Source organism: Gigantopelta aegis, chromosome 6 (assembly GCF_016097555.1).
Source record: "Gigantopelta aegis isolate Gae_Host chromosome 6, Gae_host_genome, whole genome shotgun sequence".
Classification (NCBI taxonomy): domain Eukaryota; kingdom Metazoa; phylum Mollusca; class Gastropoda; order Neomphalida; family Peltospiridae; genus Gigantopelta; species Gigantopelta aegis.
The window spans coordinates 34,956,645-34,980,733 of NC_054704.1; the positions used below are offsets into that span (position 1 = coordinate 34,956,645).

The 24,089-nt window shown below is 37.4% G+C and overlaps 1 protein-coding gene across 1 annotated transcript; it reads right to left on the minus strand.

Moving 5' to 3' along the window:
- Window positions 1-6,103: 6,103 nt before the first annotated feature.
- Window positions 6,104-17,148, minus strand: LOC121375486 (zygote arrest protein 1-like). The gene is made up of 2 exons (XM_041502961.1): window positions 16,889-17,148; window positions 6,104-6,497 (listed from the first exon to the last, which is right to left on the minus strand). The coding sequence occupies exons 1-2, from the start codon at window positions 16,985-16,987 to the stop codon at window positions 6,288-6,290; spliced, it is 309 nt and encodes a 102-aa protein (XP_041358895.1). The 5' UTR covers window positions 16,988-17,148; the 3' UTR covers window positions 6,104-6,287.
- Between the last annotated feature and the right edge of the window lie 6,941 nt (window positions 17,149-24,089).

Consider the following 24,089-nt stretch of genomic DNA (forward strand, 5'->3'; position numbering starts at 1 on the left):
TTGCTAATTAGTACACATAAAATTTACAGTTCAGCTGACGAACAAAGTCAAGTAAGTCTCTCTCTCCCTCTCTCTCTCTCTCTCTCTCTCTCTCTCTCTCTCTCTCTCTCTCTCGCTCGCTCTCTCTCTCTCTCTCTCTCTCTCGCTCGCTCGCTCTCTCTCTCTCTCTCTCTCTCTCTCTCTCTCTCTCGCTCGCTCGCTCTCTCTCTCTCTCTCTCTCTCTCTCTCGCTCGCTCTCTCTCTTCTCTGTCTCTCTCTCTGTCTCTGTCTCTCCTCTCTCTCTCTCTCTCTTTCTCTCTCTCTCTCTCTTCTCTCTCTCTCTCAGCTCTTCTCTCTCTCTCTCTCTCTCTCTCTCTCTCTCTCTCTCTTCTCTCTCTCTCTCTCTCTCTCTTCTCTCTCTCTCTCTCTCTCTTCTCTCTCTCTCTCTCTCTCTCTCTCTCTCTTCTCTCTCTCTCTCTCTCTCTCTCTCTCTCTCTCTCTCTCTTCTCTCTCTCTCTCTCTCTCTCGCACGCGTGCGTGCGTGCGTACTATTTCATAGCAGGCAATTTGCATAAGTTATGCAAATAATGTCAGTTCTTCATTTTCAATGAAATAAAGTTTGCTAAAATTCCACATGATAAAAATAACAAATAAAAATAAAATAACCATGTCATCTATCAGTCAGAATGTGTGCATTACAAACACAATACACCGTTGTTGATTTGTGGCTGGTAAGTGGATTAAAGGAAATATTTTCCATCCGACATTAAAATAATTCATCATCTAGACCATGAAGAAATGTCTTCACTGACAGTAAGATTACGACGTATCTCTGCAAAACTTCCTGTTTCCAAGCCAGTGTCATTCCAATGTTAATTTGAATCATTTATATATGTTTTTATTCTTCAATCTGTTTCCATCCCTAAATTTTGAATTTATAAATAGAATTATTGTTAAAATATTTCGTCAAAATTAACATAATTTCACTCGTAATGTTTATAACATGATGCATTTTGAAACCTGTTTAAAGCATTATTTCATGCATTAAAGCATTATTGTTTGAGACTGCCAAATTAGAAGTAAGGTTATGGTGTGATCACAATAAGTTCTCTTATGTTAGGATCAGACTGTCATCTGTTACGACGAAGTTGGCCAACTCAGCGGTTGCTTGGTAATTTCTCTAACTCCCGACTCAGACGAATGCTCAGGTTAACAACTAGTGGGTTATATGACGAGAATCGAGTTGTAAGAGCGCGCAAACTAGCAACTACATGGCGAGAATAACAGGAATGGAGAAGGATTTGAGATAAGCGGTTTCCACATGCACAAAAAAGCTCGAAAGCCTACATCAGCAGATGACTTTACAACAACGCTACATGTATGTCAGAAAATTATTCATGCAAAAATAGAAGCCTGCCTTGAATAGAGGCCGGGTCTCAGAGTGTCACGAAATAAATAGAAGTCTAGGCTTCTATACAAGGATTTATGGTAACCGTTTGACTAGTATTCGAAGTAAAATAATTTCCTAAATTAGTGTTACTATCGATAACACGTTTTCTTGTTTGTTTTTAATTTTATTTAATGTGTGTGTGTGTGTGTGTGTGTGTGTGTGTGTGTGTGTGTGTGTGTGTGTGTGTTTGAGTCGACATACGACCAGCTTGGACATGATTTGTTTGATGTAGGTATGTGGGTATGGGTGGCGGCCCAAGAAGAAGAAACATTAACTATTGTTAGAATTCTACGTTGCAGGCCGTAATCTTGGTATGTTTGGCAGAACGTTTCGCCAACACTTTTCGGCAAAAGATAGTTACTATTACAGTTAGGTTTAAGGTTAGGCATAAGGTTATGAATAGGCATAGGGTTAGAATTAAGGTTTGGGATAGAGTTAGTTACGGTATTGTAACTTTCGCCTACGTCGTGAACAGACGACCGTGTCGATATCAGCGCTACGTTATCGTATCTAGGATAGAGTTAGAAGTGTTTGTCGGTGAAACGTCTGTAGGGAAAACATGTCAGCGAGACATCTTTTGAAATGCTAAAATGATCCCTCCTACTAAGTGAATGACTTGACCTTTTATGATGCGTATTCATATACTAGTCACAACAAGTTAAGGGCCAGTATAAAATTTTACCTTTACCTTTTTCAAAAATTAAGAAAAAATCCGGTGCTGTGATAGATAATGAAGAGTAGGCTACAGACTTGAATAAAGCATTTCAGATTGCATGTACATGAGCCGTTTACCGCAGCGTGTTTGGTTGCCGGTAGAAAGCGTGTGGCAAATGCATTAAAAAAATCCAATTTTTTTGGACTTTTTAACATTTTGTTTTCTGACTAAGCAGGGCACCTGCCTGAAAACTGCATGGTGCACGTGAAACTGCTTTTCTATGTTAACACATTTCATGTTTGATTAGGGTTGGGAGGCTATAAATTTCTTTGCCATCGGGCTTCGGATTACCACGTCACCAAAACGTAAACTGAGCATTCTGTACTATGGTCGAGCCCTGTCATGTCTGAACGATAACATATTATCCATGAGACAAATAGCAAGATGCTTGTAAGTGAGCCATTCCATCATTCATTAACTGCAAGATCGTTTCAATACCAATGGCACAACAAAATGGCTACCCTACTCAGACGCAATGTCATTGTGACCCTTAATTTCTTGTGACTAGTATAGATCCGCCTTGCCAATAAGTATCAAATACGTCAATTTGTTGGTTTAGTTGTATGAACAGGCTGGAGTACATATGAATTAATGTGGAATTTATCAGATTCACAAAAGACAAAGCCATTCATTTTTCTACAGCAATATCCTATAATTTCTCTTCATTGGAGTTGAAAGGTTTATTTGAATCTATATGGGTTTAATCAAGTTTTGGCATGATCCCATCAAGCGCTTGAGGTGGGTAGTTCCAACTTTTTAAAAGAATTCTGCCCAAGATCAACTTGAATCAAGTAGGGATGTGTGTAAATTTTGGCGTGTTTCTAGTAGAAAATTCCGACGCCATATAAAATGTGTTGTGCGTCATTAAGTCAAATGTCTTCCTTCCTTCCTTCCTTCCTTCCTTCCTTCCTTCCATCAGACAATTGTTCCAGAACGCCTGTTGTGAATACAACCTTTGACTTCTCCGGAGAGATCTGTTCAAGGCAAATTTAAAAATAGATTTATGGCTGGCTTGTATAGAAATATAAGTTTGTACTAATTGATTTGGCATTTGAGACTCCCTGCACACTTCTGCCAGGTCGACAGGTACAGTCTGTCCCGTCAAAACACGTTTACGTTGCTATTTACTGTCAGTACAATATTAGTTTTATTACAGTCAAATGTTAATATCCCACTTTTAAAAGTAGGGACTGAACTTGTGTCCTGCTTTTCACAGGTAGGTAGGTAACTAGGTTAACGTGCTTATATACCACTTCCTCACCAATCGAGGTACCATTAGAGTAGATGTACAAATATGTTAAGACCAAAATGTCCAAACTAGCGTCTGTTAAGAATCAGCTGTTTTTCGAACAATCGTTATCTGCTGTCGGCATGTTGACCTACTAACTGAACGCCTGATGCTACGTCACAGGTCTGATGTGGGTCAAATCGACTGAGCAGTGGGGGTTTTCCCCAAGCGTTTTACAAAAAGTCACTTTATTACTAACTGGGATAGTATTTTTGTTTTTTATGTTTAATACTGTAATGTTTATGTATTTGTTTTATATACTGTGTATTAATAATGTGCCATGATTGTGGACCTTTAACCATAATATAGCACAACATATCAAGAAAATAACAAGTAGTGGTATTGAGACCTTCGGTTTATTATGTTATTGTTTGTGGATCTGTGGCAAAATGTTCTGAATAAATAATCCCAAATGATCATGCTTATCTTCTTTTAGGATTAAAACAAACTGATTCCGTTATCTCACACACCCACACTCACACCCACACCCACACTCACACCCACACCCACACACACTCACACCCACACCCTCCGCTCTTATTCCATGTGATTATATTTAGAACAGCCACACCAAAACACCATTGTTTGGAATTTAATATTTATTAAATATATTTATTCCAAATGGATAATAATTTTCATCATATGAGATCACACAACAGAGCAATTCTAATACTGAATAATGTTCGGGAGCAGTGAATAATATTTTCAACAATACATAGTTTAGACATTGCAAACATACATTGTAAATAAAATACAGTGCCCTTTAAATGCTTTATAAATTTATGTTTATACGTCAAACGTTTCTTGCATTATATAGTTACTATGGTAACAAAAAGAACAAAGTGTCAAATACTAGTAAAGGTAATTGAAAAAAAATAAAAAATTCCACGAACGTGGTATTAATGTAGGTGGGGTTTTTTGTGGGGTTTTGTTGATGTTTTGGTCAATACTTAATTTTCCATAAAAACAAAGTGTAGGTACAAGGGCTTTAATTAAACCTAAATAACTAGGGGAGAGTAACACAATGAAATCGGCACACAGCAATATAGGGACATTTCTAGCTAGAGTAAAAGAAAACTTTTATACTAACTAGGCTCGTTTTCGTACATTTCGGGGAGGGGAAGGCTACAGCCCCTAACTCAGCTAGATAGGGTCATGGGTAAGATTAATCAATAAAAAATAGTTTAAAAAAATTATTAATCATTATTGTTCAGATATTTGTCAGTTAGTTGAAACTAATTACCAAAACTGATGACCAAATAACTTCACTTCGCGTGATTTAAATCATTTGGAAATCGTATTCTAATGACCATCAAATCTGTGGAAAACCATGAATTATACATGCATATTTTAGCACTGCACAAATATTGTACGTTACGATAGTGGTTACAATATATCGATTTTTGCTGGGGGGGGGGGGGGGGGGGGTGTGTGCTACACACACACACACACACACACACATAATTAAATAGCGGAAAACACATCCAAACAAAGACATAAAAGCAGTGTATTACATTGTCTATTGGATGTTCACTGCGATGTATAGTTTACTTCTGAAATGGTGCATGGTACAAAACGTAATTTCAAAAAAATATTATACAACTGAGACACCACTCACCTAACAATGGTATGTTGCTCCATATAAATATCATCATCTACCACAGCCCGTTATCTTTTTTATCTTACGTTGAAATGCATTCCCTTATGTTTTTTTTTGGCTTTTTGAAAGTCCCCGACTCTAATCCTATTAACTTATCTCCATCCTCGAAAGTCGACAGCGGTCGTGCCGACGTGTTTACGATAAAATACCTTTCAAAATATCGACATGTTGAGGGGAAATAACTCTCGATAAAGTAAAGGTATGCATTTAATCCCCCACCATGTATTAACATTTATTGACGGCTGTATTTCTAAACGTAAAGTTCTTGTTCCATCTATCAGTGGTGCAGTAATTTAATTTAATTATTTCCCAGTACTTTAACCATTTATTTTTATAATATACTTTATTTCTACAACTATAATACAAACTGTTTCTCCGTCTGGCATGTACGTTAATATTGTTATTATTATTAATTGTTGTTGTTATAGATGTTGCATGTTTGTTTGTGTTTTATCTGTTTGCTGACACCAGCTTGTTTGGTAATTTGCAATAAATTGAATTGAATTGAATTGACCCCTAACCCCCCTCCCCCCCCAAAAAAAAAATAATACTACTACTAATAATAATAATAATAATAATTACGAGCTGTGGTAAAAGGTGGTAGGACAATCGACTATCGTTTTCAGAAAGGACAGTAGATACGGAGTAGCGACTCAGTAACAGCATTATTATTATTACATTTTTTTTTTTTTTTATTATTATTATTATTATTATTATTTTATTTTATTTTTTTTTTTTTTTGGGGGGGGGGGGGGGCTTTTGTATAATGCTCCATTTAAAAAATTGGCAATTTAACCATCTCTAAATAAAATACGAAACTTGTTTCATACACATTTTAAATGTTCTGTGTTACCTACTTCGTTTTAATTAAAACAATTTAAAAAATTATTTTTATTTATTGTTTTGGGGTGTTTTATTTTTTATTTTTTAATGAATCACCCAATATACATGTTTATCAAGTAATAGCTAATATATTCAGTGTAATTAAAATATGTTATATTTTTCAGATCACATAATTTCAGACTTTGATAACCTTGCAAATTAGATGTAAATAAACCGAGGTCACAGTACAGCATAACGCCATTAGATGACATCAAAAGCTTCACTTAACAACTAGTCGAACAGCAGATGTTACATTGTACAATAAATGTTCAGTCATTTTGTTAATTTTGATTTCCAGGTGATTTTCGCACGTTCAGTATCGCCTGGACACACAAGACAGGCCTTTCTTGCACCGTTCACACAGGTGCGACAGGTGTGGCTTGTTCAGATCCGTGTGTCTTTCTTCTTTCTCTTCCCGGGTGCACGTGCAGTCTTGCTGGTCACAAATGGAGCAGGTGAGACGCTCCACCTTGTACGGCAGACAGCTCACTTGGCAATCTTTGCAGTCCTGCTTGTACATCGGCTACAAGAAAAAAAAAACGGAGTATCATTGGAACGATAGCTCCTTCCGTCATTCTTGGCAAAGAAAAAGTTTTTGTTTTGTTTAACGACACAACTAGAGCACATTGATTTATTAATCATCGGCTATTGGATATCAAACATTTGGTAATTCGGACATGTCTTAGAGAGGAAACCCACTACATTTTTTCCATTAGTAACAAGATATTTTTTTTATATGCAATATCCCACAGACAGGATAGTACATACCATGGCCTTTGTCTTGGCAAACAATGGCAAGCCCAAGGATTGTTTTCTTTGTTGTTTATATATATATATATATATATAGTCTTTTTCCATTAGTAGAAAGGGATCTTTTACATGCTCCATCCCACAGAAAGGATAGCACATACCACAGCCTTTGATATACCAGTTGTGGTGCACTGGCTGGAAAGAGAAATAGCCCAGTGTGCCCTACGGGGATCGATCTCAAACCAACCGCGCATCAATCGAGTTCTTTACCACTGGGCTACGTCCCGTTCTCCGTAGAAGACTGGGTTATATACTTAAAACGTCAATGTCAATAACCGGTATTATTTTTACCAGATTGTTTTTTTTTTGCCCCGCCCCACTAGCCACGGCCCTGAATATTATGCTTTCTTCGGTATATTTTATTCAATAGTATCAAAGATCAAAAGTAGCTCGAATATGGGCCTCGGTGATGTAGTAATTTAATCATGCTGTTAAGGCTGGTAGGTACTGGGTTCGAATCCTGTTATCAACTCACACCCACAGTGTGAATTAATGACGCAATGGCGAGGTGAAGGCTACTGCACGCTGAAGTTTCTACCACTAACCATTAGCCCACTGTCCTGGCCAAACTTTAACTTTAGCTGGTTTTGCATCCACTAGTGCCCCCCCCCCCCCCCCCCCCCCCCCCCCCCCCCCCCAATTAAAACAACACAATTTTACCATAATATATATTAAAACAATTCCTCACCTAACAGCAGATCAATTGCCAATCTTAGGTAATTTATAATAAATACTGGCAAGACATTTTATTATTCCTTTATTGTTTGTATTTGTACAGAATGGATTTTATTTTGAACAAATTCTAAAATATTTACATGCACCTTCTGTTTATTGTATACTATTAACCTTAATGACATTTTGTTTTCTATGGTAATTAAACAGGTACTACATGTATTGGTGTGGGGTTTTTTTTTCGTTTCAGTGTATTGTCACCAAGGGAGTCCCACACGTATTATGTTAACATTTGCAAGGAACCAAAAGAACAAAAGTAAATTTGGACATTCATGGGTAAGACTTGTTTTATGCTCCTCTGTTAACGCATTATGTTCAAGTGTTTGTGATCTTTGACTAGCCCTCTGATATTCTTAGAATTTTCCACTTAGTGGTTTCTGCCAGAGGGTACCGAGGGTAAAATTATGTACCCTAAAATCTTGGAAATTAATGGATATTATATTTTTTAAATGAATGATAGTAAAAGAACTGCTGTTTACAATTGGTCATGTGCTTGAAATGTAATGTCCTGACCCTAATTTCAAAACATTTCAAACCCATAACCACCTAGATGAAGCACTTACGTCTGTTTTGTTTTTATTACCTACCCTACATATGATTTTCTTTGGTGGATTTTATTTTTTTAAATTAACTTTTTGACATAATTAATTACACTTATCATTATTGTATGATTTCTTAATCCTAACCCTAAATGTAACTCATTTTCTTTCTGGGGGAGGTCCCTGTTGACTGTTTGCATTTAATTCCATAGCGCCATACCCAAAAAAAAGTTCTGGCAGAAACACTGACTGCAGGGGTTGAAAATTCTCATCACCCGACGCCCGTGCCAAGTGGAATTTTCATGCCGGGCAAGTAATTATGTTAACTGCATATGCCCGATGACAAGTGACTATATAATTAACACCTAAAACTTTTTTTTGTTTTGTTTTGTTACAAATCTCGGTAAAACCTTTGGAAAGAGTTCCGATCGTTCGAGCATTTACATAGCTCTAAGGAGAACTAACTCTAAATGCTGGAACGATCGGAACTCTTGCTAACGCGTTAACACCAAAACGGAAAACAATGTGTTGAAAAGTTCAGTAACAACTTTAGAGTTATTCCCCTTTTACTATCGACTAAGATCGGTAATTTCCGCCACTGAACGTTTGACTGAATTCGTACAAGTAATCAGTTCGATGATTTTCAAACTTGGAAATAGCGTCCAATACGCTTTACAGCTTATGTATAGCGGAATGTCCGAGTAACTCTCCATTTCTGAAAAATAATGGAGACGAGTCCCATTATTTTTCAGGAATGGAGAGTTACGAGGATATTCCCCTACTTAAAATACACAACTGAGTAATAATTTTATGTGAATATATGTTAGTATGGAAATTAACACTAATGATTTTAGTGGGTTAATTAAGTAGGGTTTCATCTCTCCATTACTGAAAAATAATGGAGCGTTGAGACAATACTGTGACTTCGCAGGTGTATTTTAAATAAAAATAAAATATACATGCCTTGTGAATGCAATCAAAATGTTTAATCCTTACAAAAATTGTCATATTCAAATTATATTAGACGTTAACGCGGTGGACTCTGGAATCTACTCTTTGCAAATGAACGGGGGTGTAAAGCACGTTTATAATTTCTGAGTTCACTTGAACATACTTGAAATATAAATAAACCTTGTAGCAAAAACATACTTAATGTTTTTCAGTACTTTGCAAATGTAAATCTACGTCCATGTAAAATGAACAGGTAAGGTGAAGTTAGATTTCATTAGCCCTACGCCATAATCATGATGGTGCGATTCTCTCTAAGCATACATGAATATATTATTTTGTTCTGCTTTATAAATAGTTTTTAACAAATAAATTATGCTCAATAAATTAAAAATACAAGGCTGCAATCGATGTACACTCCGTCCCCTTCTGTTGTTTACCAAACATGCAGTTTTTAAAAACATAAACAGAGCTCATGTTTACTTTGAGCCCAGCCACGGCTGTTTGCGAGACTTTTCTCGGCTATAAACAGGGTAAAAACATCCCAGAAAAGTGTTTTGGGGCAGAGAATGTTAAATAATATACTCACAATAATGACACATGGGCCAAAATCCATAAACATGTTTCAACCAATGCCAGCCATAAAAGAATGGCTTACAAGTGGAAAGGTTTCTCGCCACATCCACGGTCACTAATACATACATCGACACAATAATTATGTTGAGATGAACAAGTGGACACTACCAAACAAATAAAGTTTAAATCAACAAATGGACACTAGTTAAAAAATAAAGTTTAAATCAACAAATAGAGAAGACAGTAGATACCACTGGACAGACATATACACTTAGTACTTCCTGAGTAAGTGTTGTAACCTATTGGCAAAATTCTTTATTTGTGCAATCAAACCAATTACTTTCAATATTATTACATTATTAAGCACTGTATTAAATTAAATAAGAGTAACACAATTGGTTACCTTAAGAAATATGGGCAAGTGGAAAAAATATGGGGCAAGTGAATATCTGATTGACACTTGCCCTGTGGCAAGTAATGTTTTTGAAATTTTTTGAACCCCTAGACTGAAATATATTTCCTAACAATAGCTTGTTTCGAATTCCAGGTCTTTTTCGTTTCGCGCTAGTATAGATTTAACACACACACACACACCATGCATTTATTTATTTTATTTGTTTATTTATTTGTTTTGTTTTGTTTGTTTGTTTGCTTATTTATTTATTTATCAATTTATTATTATGTGTTTTAACCATTTTATCTTCTTTCTTCTTCTATATTTCCCAGTCCTTTCCATTATATGCGTCATAGCAATTTGTTTAGTTTTTTGCCAATCGTTAATTTATACAGAAACATTACCAAAAAAAAAGAAAGAAAGAAATGTTTTATTTAACGACGCACTAAACACATTTTATTTACGGTTATATGGCGTCAGACATGGTTAAGGACCACACAGATTTTAAGAGGAAACCCGCTGTCGCCACTACATGGGTTACTCTTTTCGATTAGCAGCAAGGCATCTTTTATTTGCGCTTCCCACAGGCAGGATAGCACAAACCATGGCCTTTGTTGAACCAGTTATGGATCACTGGTCGGTGCAAGTGGTTTACACCTACCCATTGAACCTTGTGGAGCTCTCACTCAGGGTTTGGAGTCGCTATCAGGATTAAAAATCCCATGCCTTGACTGGGATCTGAACCCAGTACCTACCAGCCTGTAAACCGATGGCCTAACCACTACGCCACCGAGGCCGGTGAAACATTACAAATGCATTTATGTATCAAATTGTTATATATGACTATATAACATTATTATACCACAAATTAGATATATGTACTTGTATATAAATTATATCACTTTGATGTAAGGCCATGAATTCAAGGCTCTCCAACTTTAACATGGTCAGAATGGATGGGGAAAATAAATATTTAAAAAAAAAACCCCAAAACAACCCAACTGTTAAAAAATGTTTTTCTGAAATTAAATTAAACTTTAAATTAATACAAAGATATGTAATTAAGTTGCAGACTAATATACTACTTCAAATGGATGTGAAATACTTAACATGTTTGTTTTTATATATATATACTACTCAAAAGAATTTAAGGGTCAAAAATTTATAACCAAATAAGTTTCAGAGTGTATTAGATTGATGATGTAAACTACACCAAAAATTTAATTTATTGTTCCATATTTACAAAAAAAACACAAATAAACGTCACTGTATACAAGAAAGTCACATGACATGCTGTCAAAGTTGAAGGTTGTCAAACATGGATTTTACACATTAGAACATTCGTTTAATAGTGTGTGAATCCACCCCTGGCGCGTATACACTCGACACATCGTTGCCTCATGCTGTTGATCAGACGTCTGAAGAACTCTTGGGGAATGGCCTGCCACTCTGCCATAAGAAGTTGACCCAGATCATGAAGGTTGGCCGGAGGGGCATGGTTATCCCGAACTCTCCTGCCTAATTCGTCCTAGGCGACTCTATTGGGGCCAAGTCAGGCGAATATGCTGGCCAATCCATCCTGGCGATACCTTGTTCTCTGAGAAAGTCCGTTACCACCCTGGCGCGGTGGGGTCTGGCATTGTCATCCTGCAGAACTGCCCCGCCGTCAATCTGCTGAAGGCCTGGGAGAACCAACGGCCGGATAATCTCATTCAGATAGCGGATTCCATTCAGATTGCCATCCACCACATAGAGGGGGGTCCTGTGGTGGATAGAGATGCCGCCCCACACCATGACGCTGCCACCACCGAACCGGTGACGTTGTCTAACGTTAACGTCAGCGAAGCGCTCCCCAGGACGTCTGTAGACACGAACCCGACCGTCGTTGAACTGGAGACTAAACCTGGACTCATCAGTGAACATCACTCGACCCCATTGAACACGTTGCCACCGCAAATGAAGTGTGCACCAGTGACGTCTGGCCGTTCTGTGACGTGGTAGGAGTGGTGGTCGAACAGCCTGGCGACGGCAGCGTAGATTATTGGCTCTCAGACGATTGCGTATGGTTTGATCAGACACTCGAGTTCCAGCCGCAGTCCGCAGATTGTCACGTAATCGGCGTGCAGTGGTTGTGCGTTGACGTAGAGCCATATTGGTGATGTAGCGGTCCTCTCTATTTGTAGTGCTTCGGGGACTTCCCGAACGTGGACGATTTCGAACAGAATTCGTTGCTTGGTACCGTTGCCACAGTCGGCCAACGACACTGACTGACACCAAGTCTCAGAGCAACATTTCTTTGCGTATTGCCATCCTGAAGCCAAGCAATAGCCCTTCCTCGATCTTCGATAGTCAGTTGACGTCGTACCATTGTCGAATTTGGAGTGTGCACCGTACACGAACGCAAGCTCCAATTATACGGAAATTCAGCATTGGGAACATGGAATACACATGCAAAGCGTGCAAATGAAGCGCTTTGTGAAAAAGCAAGTTATGGGCACTTAGCAGACCTTTCGCTTTCGTCCTAATTTACGTGAAAATGTAAGCATGTTTTCGCCATTAGAACTAGTCGACAGTGTCAATGACAGTGGATTTTAATTCATTTATGGGTTGCTTAGACCCACTTTCGTCAAAATGGAACAATACCATGCGTGACATTATGGTCTAGCTAATATAATTGACATTCAGAAAATAATGTCGAAAATATCGTCTGACCCTTAAATTCTTTTGAGTAGATATATATTTCAGCAACTGAACGAACGGATGTGAAGTCAATGATTATATGTCGAAAATGAGATTCTGAAGACAAACTATTAAATAAATTACATTGCTTCTTGATATTGAGAACAGAATGATAAAAATAATAGAACAGTTTCAACTGATATGTGAAAGAAAAACTGGGGCAGTCGTGAAATTGCTGTTGAAAATGAAACACTTTCAACAAGTTCATTTAATACAATATTCATTGGTTTTTGTGTTTGACATATTGCTGCTAAGGAGTAAGTCAGACTTGCAAGACTTGGGATTCAGTTCGACACCTCCCATCAAATGGTAATCTTTAATTGCTCATTTGACTGTACAAGTTTCGAGGATTTGAAAATAGATGCCACAGAAAGATACATTTTTGAATAAATATATTTACCGGTACTAGACTGCATGGCGATTAATATGTAAAGACCCTCTCTTTGAGAAAAAAGAAAATGTTAGGAAGTATTCTCATAATAAATATTAAACAAATTGTGCGAACTGCAATCTGTGGTTTTGTTTTATGTTAAACTAGTGTAATATATAATTTTGCCTCTCTTTTTTTTTTCTTTTTTTTTTTACATACATTTTTTTAATTAAATTTTTGTTTTGTATAATTATTATTGTTCTGTAGGCATGGGTTGTCTTATAATATTTAGTACTATTTCTTATCTGCCTATGCCTCTAGAACAGACAAATCTTTGTGAGTACATTTTGTGCTGAGAGTAGGATAACTCTATCTAGTATCTCGTCTATAGCCACTCCTGAGGAAATCCTTTAGTGGATATTTCACCCCTCTTGCATCGCCACAAAGAGGATTGCCACTCCCAGACTGGTTTGTCTTCAACCCTGTATTAAAAATGAGATTTAATCTGTATAATTTAATGGTAATTTGTAAAGAAACTTTTTTATTTAGATTGGATTTCTTTTTCAAAAATATGTTACTTGAGTTGGTATGGGTTTAAAACTGAATAACATGTTTTTATATGAATTTTAACTCTTCATTATGAAGTTGCATGCCAATTTATCGGTTTCCCGTTGAAGGAAACGGACTATATACGGTGAGCACATTATTCAATAAAGAACGTTCTAGTTTTTATTTTGGCTGTGCATTTAAATTTCAATGTGATCATTGAAGGACTAGTTGAATTTGAGAAGGGCCAGTAAGATTTTTCTTCAACTGGCCCTGCTGGCAACCATGGTTTTCATGTTAATTTTCAACCCTGATTGCTGTGCATGTAAATATGTATATTGATTAATATAGTATACAGTAATTTGATTCATATTATTTTTGATAGAACACAAAATACATGTACAAACTGAGCACCACATAAACAAGTGTTTCCTCAATATGAGCATGAATAATGTCGCTACGTACTGTTTCAGTCCTACTTTTGTCCTACGTTTTCCTACTTCTGTCCTACATTTTCTATATTTTCATTCCTAATTGTGTGCTACTTTTTCATAAGGGTGTGCTGGACAGCCTGATTTTATAGAGGAAGGTGTGCTGGACAGCCTGATTTTATAGAGGAAGGTGTGCTGGACAGCCTGATTTTATAGAGGATGGTGTGCTGGACAGCCTGATTTTATAGAGGAAGGTGTGCTGGACAGCCTGATTTTATAGAGGATGGTGTGCTGGACAGCCTGATTTTATAGAGGATGGTGTGCTGGACAGCCTGATTTTATAGAGGAAGGTGTGCTGGACAGCCTGATTTTATAGAGGAAGGTGTGCTGGACAGCCTGATTTTATAGAGGAAGGTGTGCTGGACAGCCTGATTTTATAGAGGAAGGTGTGCTGGACAGCCTGATTTTATAGAGGAAGGTGTGCTGGACAGCCTGATTTTATAGAGGATGGTGTGCTGGACAGCCTGATTTTATAGAGGATGGTGTGCTGGACAGCCTGATTTTATAGAGGAAGGTGTGCTGGACAGCCTGATTTTATAGAGGATGGTGTGCTGGACAGCCTGATTTTATAGAGGATGGTGTGCTGGACAGCCTGATTTTATAGAGGAAGGTGTGCTGGACAGCCTGATTTTATAGAGGAAGGTGTGCTGGACAGCCTGATTTTATAGAGGATGGTGTGCTGGACAGCCTGATTTTATAGAGGATGGTGTGCTGGACAGCCTGAATTTATAGAGGATGGTGTGCTGGACAGCCTGATTTTATAGAGGAAGGTGTGCTGGACAGCCTGATTTTATAGAGGAAGGTGTGCTGGACAGCCTGATTTTATAGAGGATGGTGTGCTGGACAGCCTGATTTTATAGAGGATGGTGTGCTGGACAGCCTGATTTTATAGAGGATGGTGTGCTGGACAGCCTGATTTTATAGAGGATGGTGTGCTGGACAGCCTGATTTTATAGAGGATGGTGCGCTGGACAGCCTGATTTTATAGAGGATGGTGTGCTGGACAGCCTGATTTTATAGAGGAAGGTGTGCTGGACAGCCTGATTTTATAGAGGATGGTGCGCTGGACAGCCTGATTTTATAGAGGAAGGTGTGCTGGACAGCCTGATTTTATAGAGGATGGTGTGCTGGACAGCCTGATTTTATAGAGGATGGTGTGCTGGACAGCCTGATTTTATAGAGGATGGTGTGCTGGACAGCCTGATTTTATAGAGGATGGTGCGCTGGACAGCCTGATTTTATAGAGGATGGTGTGCTGGACAGCCTGATTTTATAGAGGATGGTGTGCTGGACAGCCTGATTTTATAGAGGATGGTGCGCTGGACAGCCTGATTTTATAGAGGATGGTGTGCTGGACAGCCTGATTTTATAGAGGATGGTGTGCTGGACAGCCTGATTTTATAGAGGATGGTGTGCTGGACAGCCTGATTTTATAGAGGATGGTGTGCTGGACAGCCTGAATTTATAGAGGATGGTGTGCTGGACAGCCTGATTTTATAGAGGAAGGTGTGCTGGACAGCCTGATTTTATAGAGGATGGTGTGCTGGACAGCCTGATTTTATAGAGGATGGTGTGCTGGACAGCCTGATTTTATAGAGGATGGTGTGCTGGACAGCCTGATTTTATAAAGGATGGAACATCCAAACGTACAGAGCCCTAATAGGTCTTGTCAGAACGAAGACGGGCCAATGTTAGTATACATAACTGATGGGCCGAAGATGTGGTCCCCAGTTGTGATTTATGATTATTATTATTATTATTATTTTAATTTCGTGTATGGTTTTGGTTTCATAAATAGGGCAAGTGCTGTATATCGGTTTGTTCAAGCAGTGTAGCTATGTAAGAATACACCCCTATAAACTTTGCAATCCCACAAACTAAACCACTGCCTGCATAATTTTGCACAGGCGACTGTATCCTGTTATAGTTTTGTAACATTTCGTGCATAAAATTATGGTACACTTTTAGCATTCCCCCACGCCTTGTATTTTAATATTACTGTTCACGCCCCCCCCCCCCCCCCCCCTTTTTTTTTTTTAAACAAAATATTTAACACAATCCGACCAAAGCATAAAGATGCCACGGTTTTAAACAAGTCGAGGCCGGGTCGTCGCCGCGCCTTCTATTCTCTTGTTACTCGGCATATCGGGATTCCATTATAAAAGTTGAACAACAACAAAAATTAAGATGAAAAAGAAGAAGAAAAAAGAAACAAACAAGACATTTTAATTTATCAGTCCTGACAAGAAAAATTAGCATAGGATGTTCTAAATGTTGTTTTGGTTGCATTCGACGTTCGTCACTTCCATGTTCTTGTGCTTCGATTTACTGAAGTAAAAATGGTTTCGTCGATTTAAATCACATTGTCATCGTAAATGTACCCTGTAGTGAAATACTTGAATGTCTCCTCTTGTCGGCTTTTTAATTAAACAACGATATTTCTAAATAAATTGGCAGCCATTATTGAAAGTTTGTCTAATCTTGCATCACGTGTGACGGGGGAGGGGGGGGGGGGGCGTGGTTAATTCGTTATACGGAGGGGTCAGTTAGATATAACATGGGAATATGTTACATAATGATGGTACTTCGAGCGTCCTTTAGTTCATTGTTATTAATTAATTGACGGGGGTAGTAGACACTCGACTTTGGTGGGAAGATGAATCCACATAAATGTATTTCTGATAATATATGAGATTTCCAGACATGTCAGTTTAATGTTAAAACACTGAAGCAAGAAGGCCTATCTTTAAATTGTAAAGCTTCACTTACTTTGAGAACGCCTCCAATTTTGTCACAGTATGCGTGTGAGCTCTCCCAGAGCTTGTTGCAGCTTGAACAACGAAAAAATCCATAGCATCTCATGGACATTTTGGTTCTTACTTTGATGCTGTATTTACTCGTCCTGTAGAATGGAATATAAAGCGGTTTGAAGCGGCTGTTAATGTATCGACTAGTTACCAGTTTCAATATAGAGTTATGTAATCATGTTACGCCGAAATAAAAACTGACTTTTCCAAGTATTTTACACAAGCTCGTTTCTACGAAAACGAAAGTAAACTTATTAATATTTACGCATTGTGTGGCAATCGAGATTACGTAATCGTATATTATTATACGCTGTTATATCTGGATGACTCAGCTGATCAGAATACAAAAACAAATGACTTCAGTTATCTAGATCATCTCGCGAAATTTTATACGTCGAGTAAATATCAGTACAGTAAGGTGATGATCAACATCAATATAAAAATGCAAGATTTAAATAAAAACAGTGTAAAGAACTGTGCAAAAATACAAATATCACAGATAGATACTGCTTTTATTCAAAATTTCAATTTGTGTTGTATTGGCCATTCCCCTGCACCACGGTGTGTCATATAAAGCCAAATAGTTAAACACCATGAAAAAATGGAAAAGTTATATATATATATATATATATATATATATATATATATATATATATATATATATATAGTGTGTGTGTGTGTGTGTGTGTGTGTGTGTGTGTGTGTGTTTAATTTGATATCCAATAATTAAACACAGTTTAAACAAATTATTATTACAATACACAAGATAAACAACAAAACAGATTGTCACATGAAAAAGCATATTACATTTCTTTTGCAACTTCTCACACCCATTTCCCACTGTATTACGCTCCTTGGCGTTTAATTGACTTTCAATAGTACGTAACGGTACTAGTTCAGGGTTGAAAAGTAACATAAAAACCATGGTCGCCATCAGGGCCAATTGACGAAAATTCTTACTGGCCCTTCTCAAATTAAAATTAGCCCTTCAATGATCACACTGAAATTTAAATGCACAGCCAAAATAAAAACTAGAATATTCTTTATTGAATAATAACAATGTGCTCACCGTATATAATCCGTTGTCTTCAACGGGAAACCGATAAATTGGCATGTAACTTCATAATGAAGAGTTAAAATTCATATAAAAACATGTTATTCAGTTTTAAACTCATACAAACTCAAATAACATTATTTGAAAAAGAAATCCAATATAAATAGAAAAAGGTTTCTTTACAAATGACCATTTAAATTATACAGATTAAATCTCATTTTTAATACAGGGTTGACGATAAAACGCTAGAACAGGCAAGGTATGCATCTTGATTTGTATTGTCTCTGAAGTAAAACTAGTCTGGGAGTGGCAGTCCTCTTTGTGGCGATGCAAGAGGGGTGAAATATCCAGTAAAGGATTTCCTCGAGAGTTGCTGTCCTTCTATAGACGAGACACTAGATAGAGATCCACGAAATCATCCACTACTTTGCCAAATACCCATTCCACTCTGCATTGTACACAGATATGGATCTGATTATGTATTACAAATGAATAAATAAATCAATGAATGAATGAATGTTTAACGACACCCCAGCACGAAAAATACATCGGCTATTGGGTGTCAAACTATGGTAATGCAAACAAATAAGGTGATGATCAACATCAATATGTATTACAATTTTGTCGTTCATATTACGTTGAATGTTCTATCAATTACCTTAAAACCTATATTAGAAAAGAAGATTTAACCTATGCATTTTGATGGTAATTTATAAAGATTTTGTTTTTAATTTACCCTGAACGTTTTCTCCAAAAACAAATGTTACTTGAGATGGCATTGGTTTTAAAGTTAATAAATTAATGTTTTTATATGAATTTTTCTTTATTTATTATGAAGTTACATGCCAAATGATCGGTTCCCTTTTGATGCAAACGGACAATAGCCAAAAATATTTTTTTTGCATCATTAAAATGTAATAATGCGCGCGTGTTTGTGTGTGTGTGTGTGTGTGTGTGTGTTTGTACACGCACACGTGTACGTTTAAGTTGGATATTGTAAATGCAACAGTAATAGACTTGTAATAAAATAAATATCGAAAGACAAATAAATCTGAAAACAAAATAACAGAACAGAACATTACGCACAGGCCGTTACACAACGGCACATGAGGAACATACGTGTTTCTTATTACAGTAATATTTTGACGGTTATGTCATCATGTAAGGCTTGGTGTCATGCAATTCGCTTAAACGTAAAACAATGCCGACAACAATCAATTAACTGACCTTTGAAATAATCCCTGTGGTACCGGAAAATTACATTGTTATTTTTATATACGCCCATGCGCTCATGTTGGTGTAAGTTCAAACTACAAGATAGATTTTTTATTTTGTCCCAGAATAATATAAGCTAATTAAATATGATTATTTTTTGCCATAGTTCATTGAATGGCAATTGTCAAAAAGTAGGTCTACTAGATAATTATGGCGTATCCAGTCCATTCCAATAAGTTGACGACTTCCAGATTTTAAAAATACATGCAATGTCTGCAATACGTTGTTAGCTCTATTTTTAGAAAGACCCGGCCCAAGACCACAGAAGCTGAGTCTTGCACTGTCAAAATATAGAGCATGTTCTATGTCTCCTGCTGCTGTAGTTCACGCCAGCGCAGACGCGGTGTGTTTTGTCGCGTTTGATTCAGTTTCAGTGTGTTTCTTTTGTAACTGACCAGTACTATACTCGCCAGACCCTAAAATCAATGGTCGCCCAACGGACTACCTTTATAAAATTCTTAGTCGCCCTTAGCCAAAACTTTTCAGCACTACTAGTCTACCAATATATTCTTCGTAGAAATTTATACATTCTGTTCTGATATTTTCTAGAATTTCAAAAGACGGCTTAAATAAAAGTCCAACTGAACGCAGTTTAATTCTCAAATGAATATTGTGCAAAGTTAAACACAAACAAACTAATCCGCTTGTTTGTGATATCAATTTAGACTCGGTCGGACGCCAAAGTGTGTGTGCGTGTGTGTCTGTCTGTACGTGTGTCTCCCTCTCTCTCTCTCTCTCTCTCTCTCTCTCTCTCTCTCTCTCTCTCTCTCTCTCTCTCTCTCTCTCTCTCTCTCTCTCTCTCTCTCTGTGTGTGTGTGTGTGTGTGTGTGTGTGTGTGTGTGTGTTATTTTCTTTAAAAGTGTCATGGTCGCACAGTTTTTATGAACATTTACTTCCGCCGCGCTGTTATGAAGCCTATTTACTTCCGCCGTACTCGACGTGTGTATTTGACATGCACACGGTGTTTATAGGGGCGGTCGGGTAATCAGAACCACAACTATTATTTTGTATGTTAAAATTCATATAAAAACATGTTAGATTTTAAACCTATACCAACTCAAATAACTTTTTTTTTTTAAAGTTCAGTGTAAATTAAAACGTTTCTTAATAAATTACCATCAAATTATATAGATTGCTTGAAATATATTTTATTGCGTTTCAAAAAATGGATTAGGCCTTCTCCATAATACATACTTGTCACGACAATAATATATTTAGGCAATTTAAATATGAACAGAAATAAATATTACTGAACGAGAGAAAGAAAGAAAGAAAGAAAGAAAGAAGGGAAATTTTGTTTATATATGCGTTGGATAATCATTCAGTATACAATCAAAACACAAAACACAAACAAGGAATCGCAATCTGATTATGTGGAAACTATACAAAAACGCCCATACATTAAGGGAAACGATTTATATGTATGTATGTATTGATGTATGTATTGATGTATGAATATCTATATATTGTATGTATGTCGAGGTTGACTGTTACATACATAGATATTAACGCGCTGGCGCAGGGGATAATTAAATCCTTTCTGGGCTCACAAATTGTCCCATGCCGTTGCTGGGACTCGAACCTGTGGCACCGAATCGCCCGCAAATTGCGAGACTAACCACGATGCGCTCCATAGAAAGGATGCTCTTTAACTCAACCACATGCATGGGGCCTACAATCTACGCGGTCGATCCCGCTTACATGCACGAAACAGTGGACAGACCTGGCACTGGCTAGTATGTATTGATGTATGAATATCTATATACTGTATGTATGTCGAGGTTGACCGTTACACACATAGATATTAACGCACTGGCGCAGGAGATAATTAAATCCTTTCTGGCCTCACAAACTGTCCCATGCCGTTGCTGGGACTCGAACCTGTGGCACATGTATGCATGTATGTATGTATGTATGTATATATATATATACATTGAAAAACATTCCTTTATTGTCTTTTTCACTTAGAACACTTTTACCATTTGAAATCAATTGTAAATGTATAGACCGATCTTTTGCAATGAATTCCAGAGAATGTGTGGGGTTATTTCACAGAAAAAAGAAAGAAAAGAAAAGAAAACTACACGGGGAATTGGTGATAATACAAACTCATATAAAACTCCTTTTAATTCACTACACCCATGTCTTTAACTTATATGCAATACATTTTCTCGTCTGTTGCCAAATGAATAATATGGTGTAATGAAAAGGACATCGGATTTTATTGCTTTTTTTTAAAATGAAGATAACTGTTTGGACAATTTTAGATTTTAAGTCGTAGGTTGTTCCAATGTTTTATTTTCTCATGGATATATTATGATGATTGAAGTAAACTGGTTTTAGCAGAAGTTAAAGGATTATCATTAAGATTTCTTTGCATGTAAGCATAAGCGTACGAGACGGGGGTGGGGTGGGTGTGTGGGCAACTGCCCCACGAGAGCAGGAGCAAATCCTTAAATTCGACCAAAAACGATAGAGATATTCGGCCAAAATATGCTAACCTGAGACCTTTTTACCATGTATTTCCATCATTCTAGCCGCAAAATTAGTTGTAATCCATGTAAAAATGCGTAGTGATTCGTTTGCAACTCTATATAGCGGTTTGGCAGTAAGGCTAATATGAATATACGTTGTTATCCAGATTCGAGTAATTTAGTTTAATTCGGACAAAAATCGGCTGCCCCCTACAAAAATGGGAGCCCGTACGCCTATGCATGGAAGGGACTCTTTCTTTAACTATTTGTGGAATACTGTGTATCATAAAATTAGGAGCCATACTTTTTATTATTTTAAACACTGTGCACAGCTTTTTTAATTTACAGCTCCACGTAAGAGTTGCTAACCCAGTTTCGTAGTACAAAGACATTCTAGATGCAAATTTAATCAAACCAGTGATCAATCTAGCTGTTTTAATAGTACTTTTCGCTATTGTCTTCGACGACTAAAAAAAACACCCATCCACAGACAGGAAAACATATGCCACGGCCTTTGTCCAGTTGTGGTTCACTGGTTGGAACGACAAAAAAAAGAGAAGAATCAGGTGAATGGATCCAGCGAAGTGGTTTGATCCTGCGACGCAAGCACCTCAAGCTAGAATTCTACCGACTGAGCTAAATCCCGCCTCTTAGGCAACCACAAAGTAGTACCATTGGGGAATAAGAACATTTGACAGTGTACAGTTTTGACACACACTAATATACGATGAATAGTAGTTACATCTGCAATTTATGGTTACTAAAAATTAATTGAATCATCGTCGTTCTTTAAACACTTTATTGGCATTACTCATGATTCAACTGTTTTATAACTTGTAGTTATTTTGTTTATTGTATTTTCTTTTTTATTATTTGCTATATATATTATACAACATTTTATGCAATAAAGAACTATTCTTGAAGTGTATAGTTCTGTAAATTAACTTAAAGAACTAAGGACAGTAAATACAGTTGTTGCTGTGGTTGTTGTTATCGTTGACGTCGTCCTCGAAATTTATTGCATTGTGGGTCGTTCAACAATTACTTAATGGAAAAACCTGCATTGCCTTATTTTCGATATTATATAATTATACAGAATGATAGAAGTATTCGATATTATATAATTATATAGAATGACAGAAGTATTCGATCTAGTCTAAGGGCACGAGGGTGCAACTCAAAAAACACTATAAATAGTACATTATTCAGCACCTCTCTGTATGCTGGGATTGTTGTAGTGTGCAATATGCTGCGCTCAGAAAGGAGTGTACACACCTAGAATTCCCTCCTGAGCATCAACTGTACCTGCAATAAAGTCTTGTATGGGTGCTTTCCCACTGAGCGACCACGAACGCGTGGTTTCATTGACCTCAAAATTAATAGGAACCTCTCTTGGTCCAGATAAAGTATGTGTGTGAAGTGTCGATGAAATCCATTTAGTGGAACATGAGCTAGAGAGCAGACACCATTGTGACATTCTTTGAAACTTTGAAAATTTAGTTCCGTAGACTCGGGTCGTCAAACGACACATATGAGGAATGATTGTACAATGGGTGTTTTACAATGACAAGCTGGCACCAGTAGCAGACGGACGATGAAGGAAACCATTTTGGTTAACGCGCTGTAATAAGTGGAGGTATCACGGGTTGCTGTTTGGAACTGTTTACCATTCCAGTGAGAATGTGAAATAGGTCCATTGTGCGTTTTCTGTCAAACAAAATATTGAAACATGTTATAATACAAATTAATCTAATTAATACTTATTTGTGTTTATGCTGGTGTTCAGTATACACACTGGAAGGTCCTTCATTTTCAGGTTGCTATTATGCATCATAAAGTATTGACACCCGTATTTCAGTTAGCTAGACATGATTAACACGAAACACATCATCTTTACCAGAGACATGTCGATCAACATCGGGATTAGGATATTTGTTTCTTGCTTCTCTTTGCACGGCTGTTCCTTTCACAGTCCAGTGGTGCACATCTCCGCCAAGAGATCTGCTCCTACCACATGCCACGGGTCTTTGTGTGTGACTGACAAACTCGCTGGTTCGGTCTGAGCTCCGAGTTTCCAGTGAACTTTCCGTGGAGCTGCTACTGCTCGATTGCACCGAAGAGCTAGAACTAAGGGACGTAAGTCTGCCTCTTGTTCCTGATCTGGGAGACGTGAAGGGGCCGATCGATCCAGTAGTGTGTGGCGCCCCCTGTCGACCACTGCTGCAGTACCTAATATCGCTGGAATTTAATCGTTTGAAGGCTTCTCGCATTCTGTGCTTGGTTTTTGGAATGGGCGCGCAGAACACGTGCGATTTTATGTTGATGATTGGATGAATAGGTTCTATGACGTCATCTTCTGA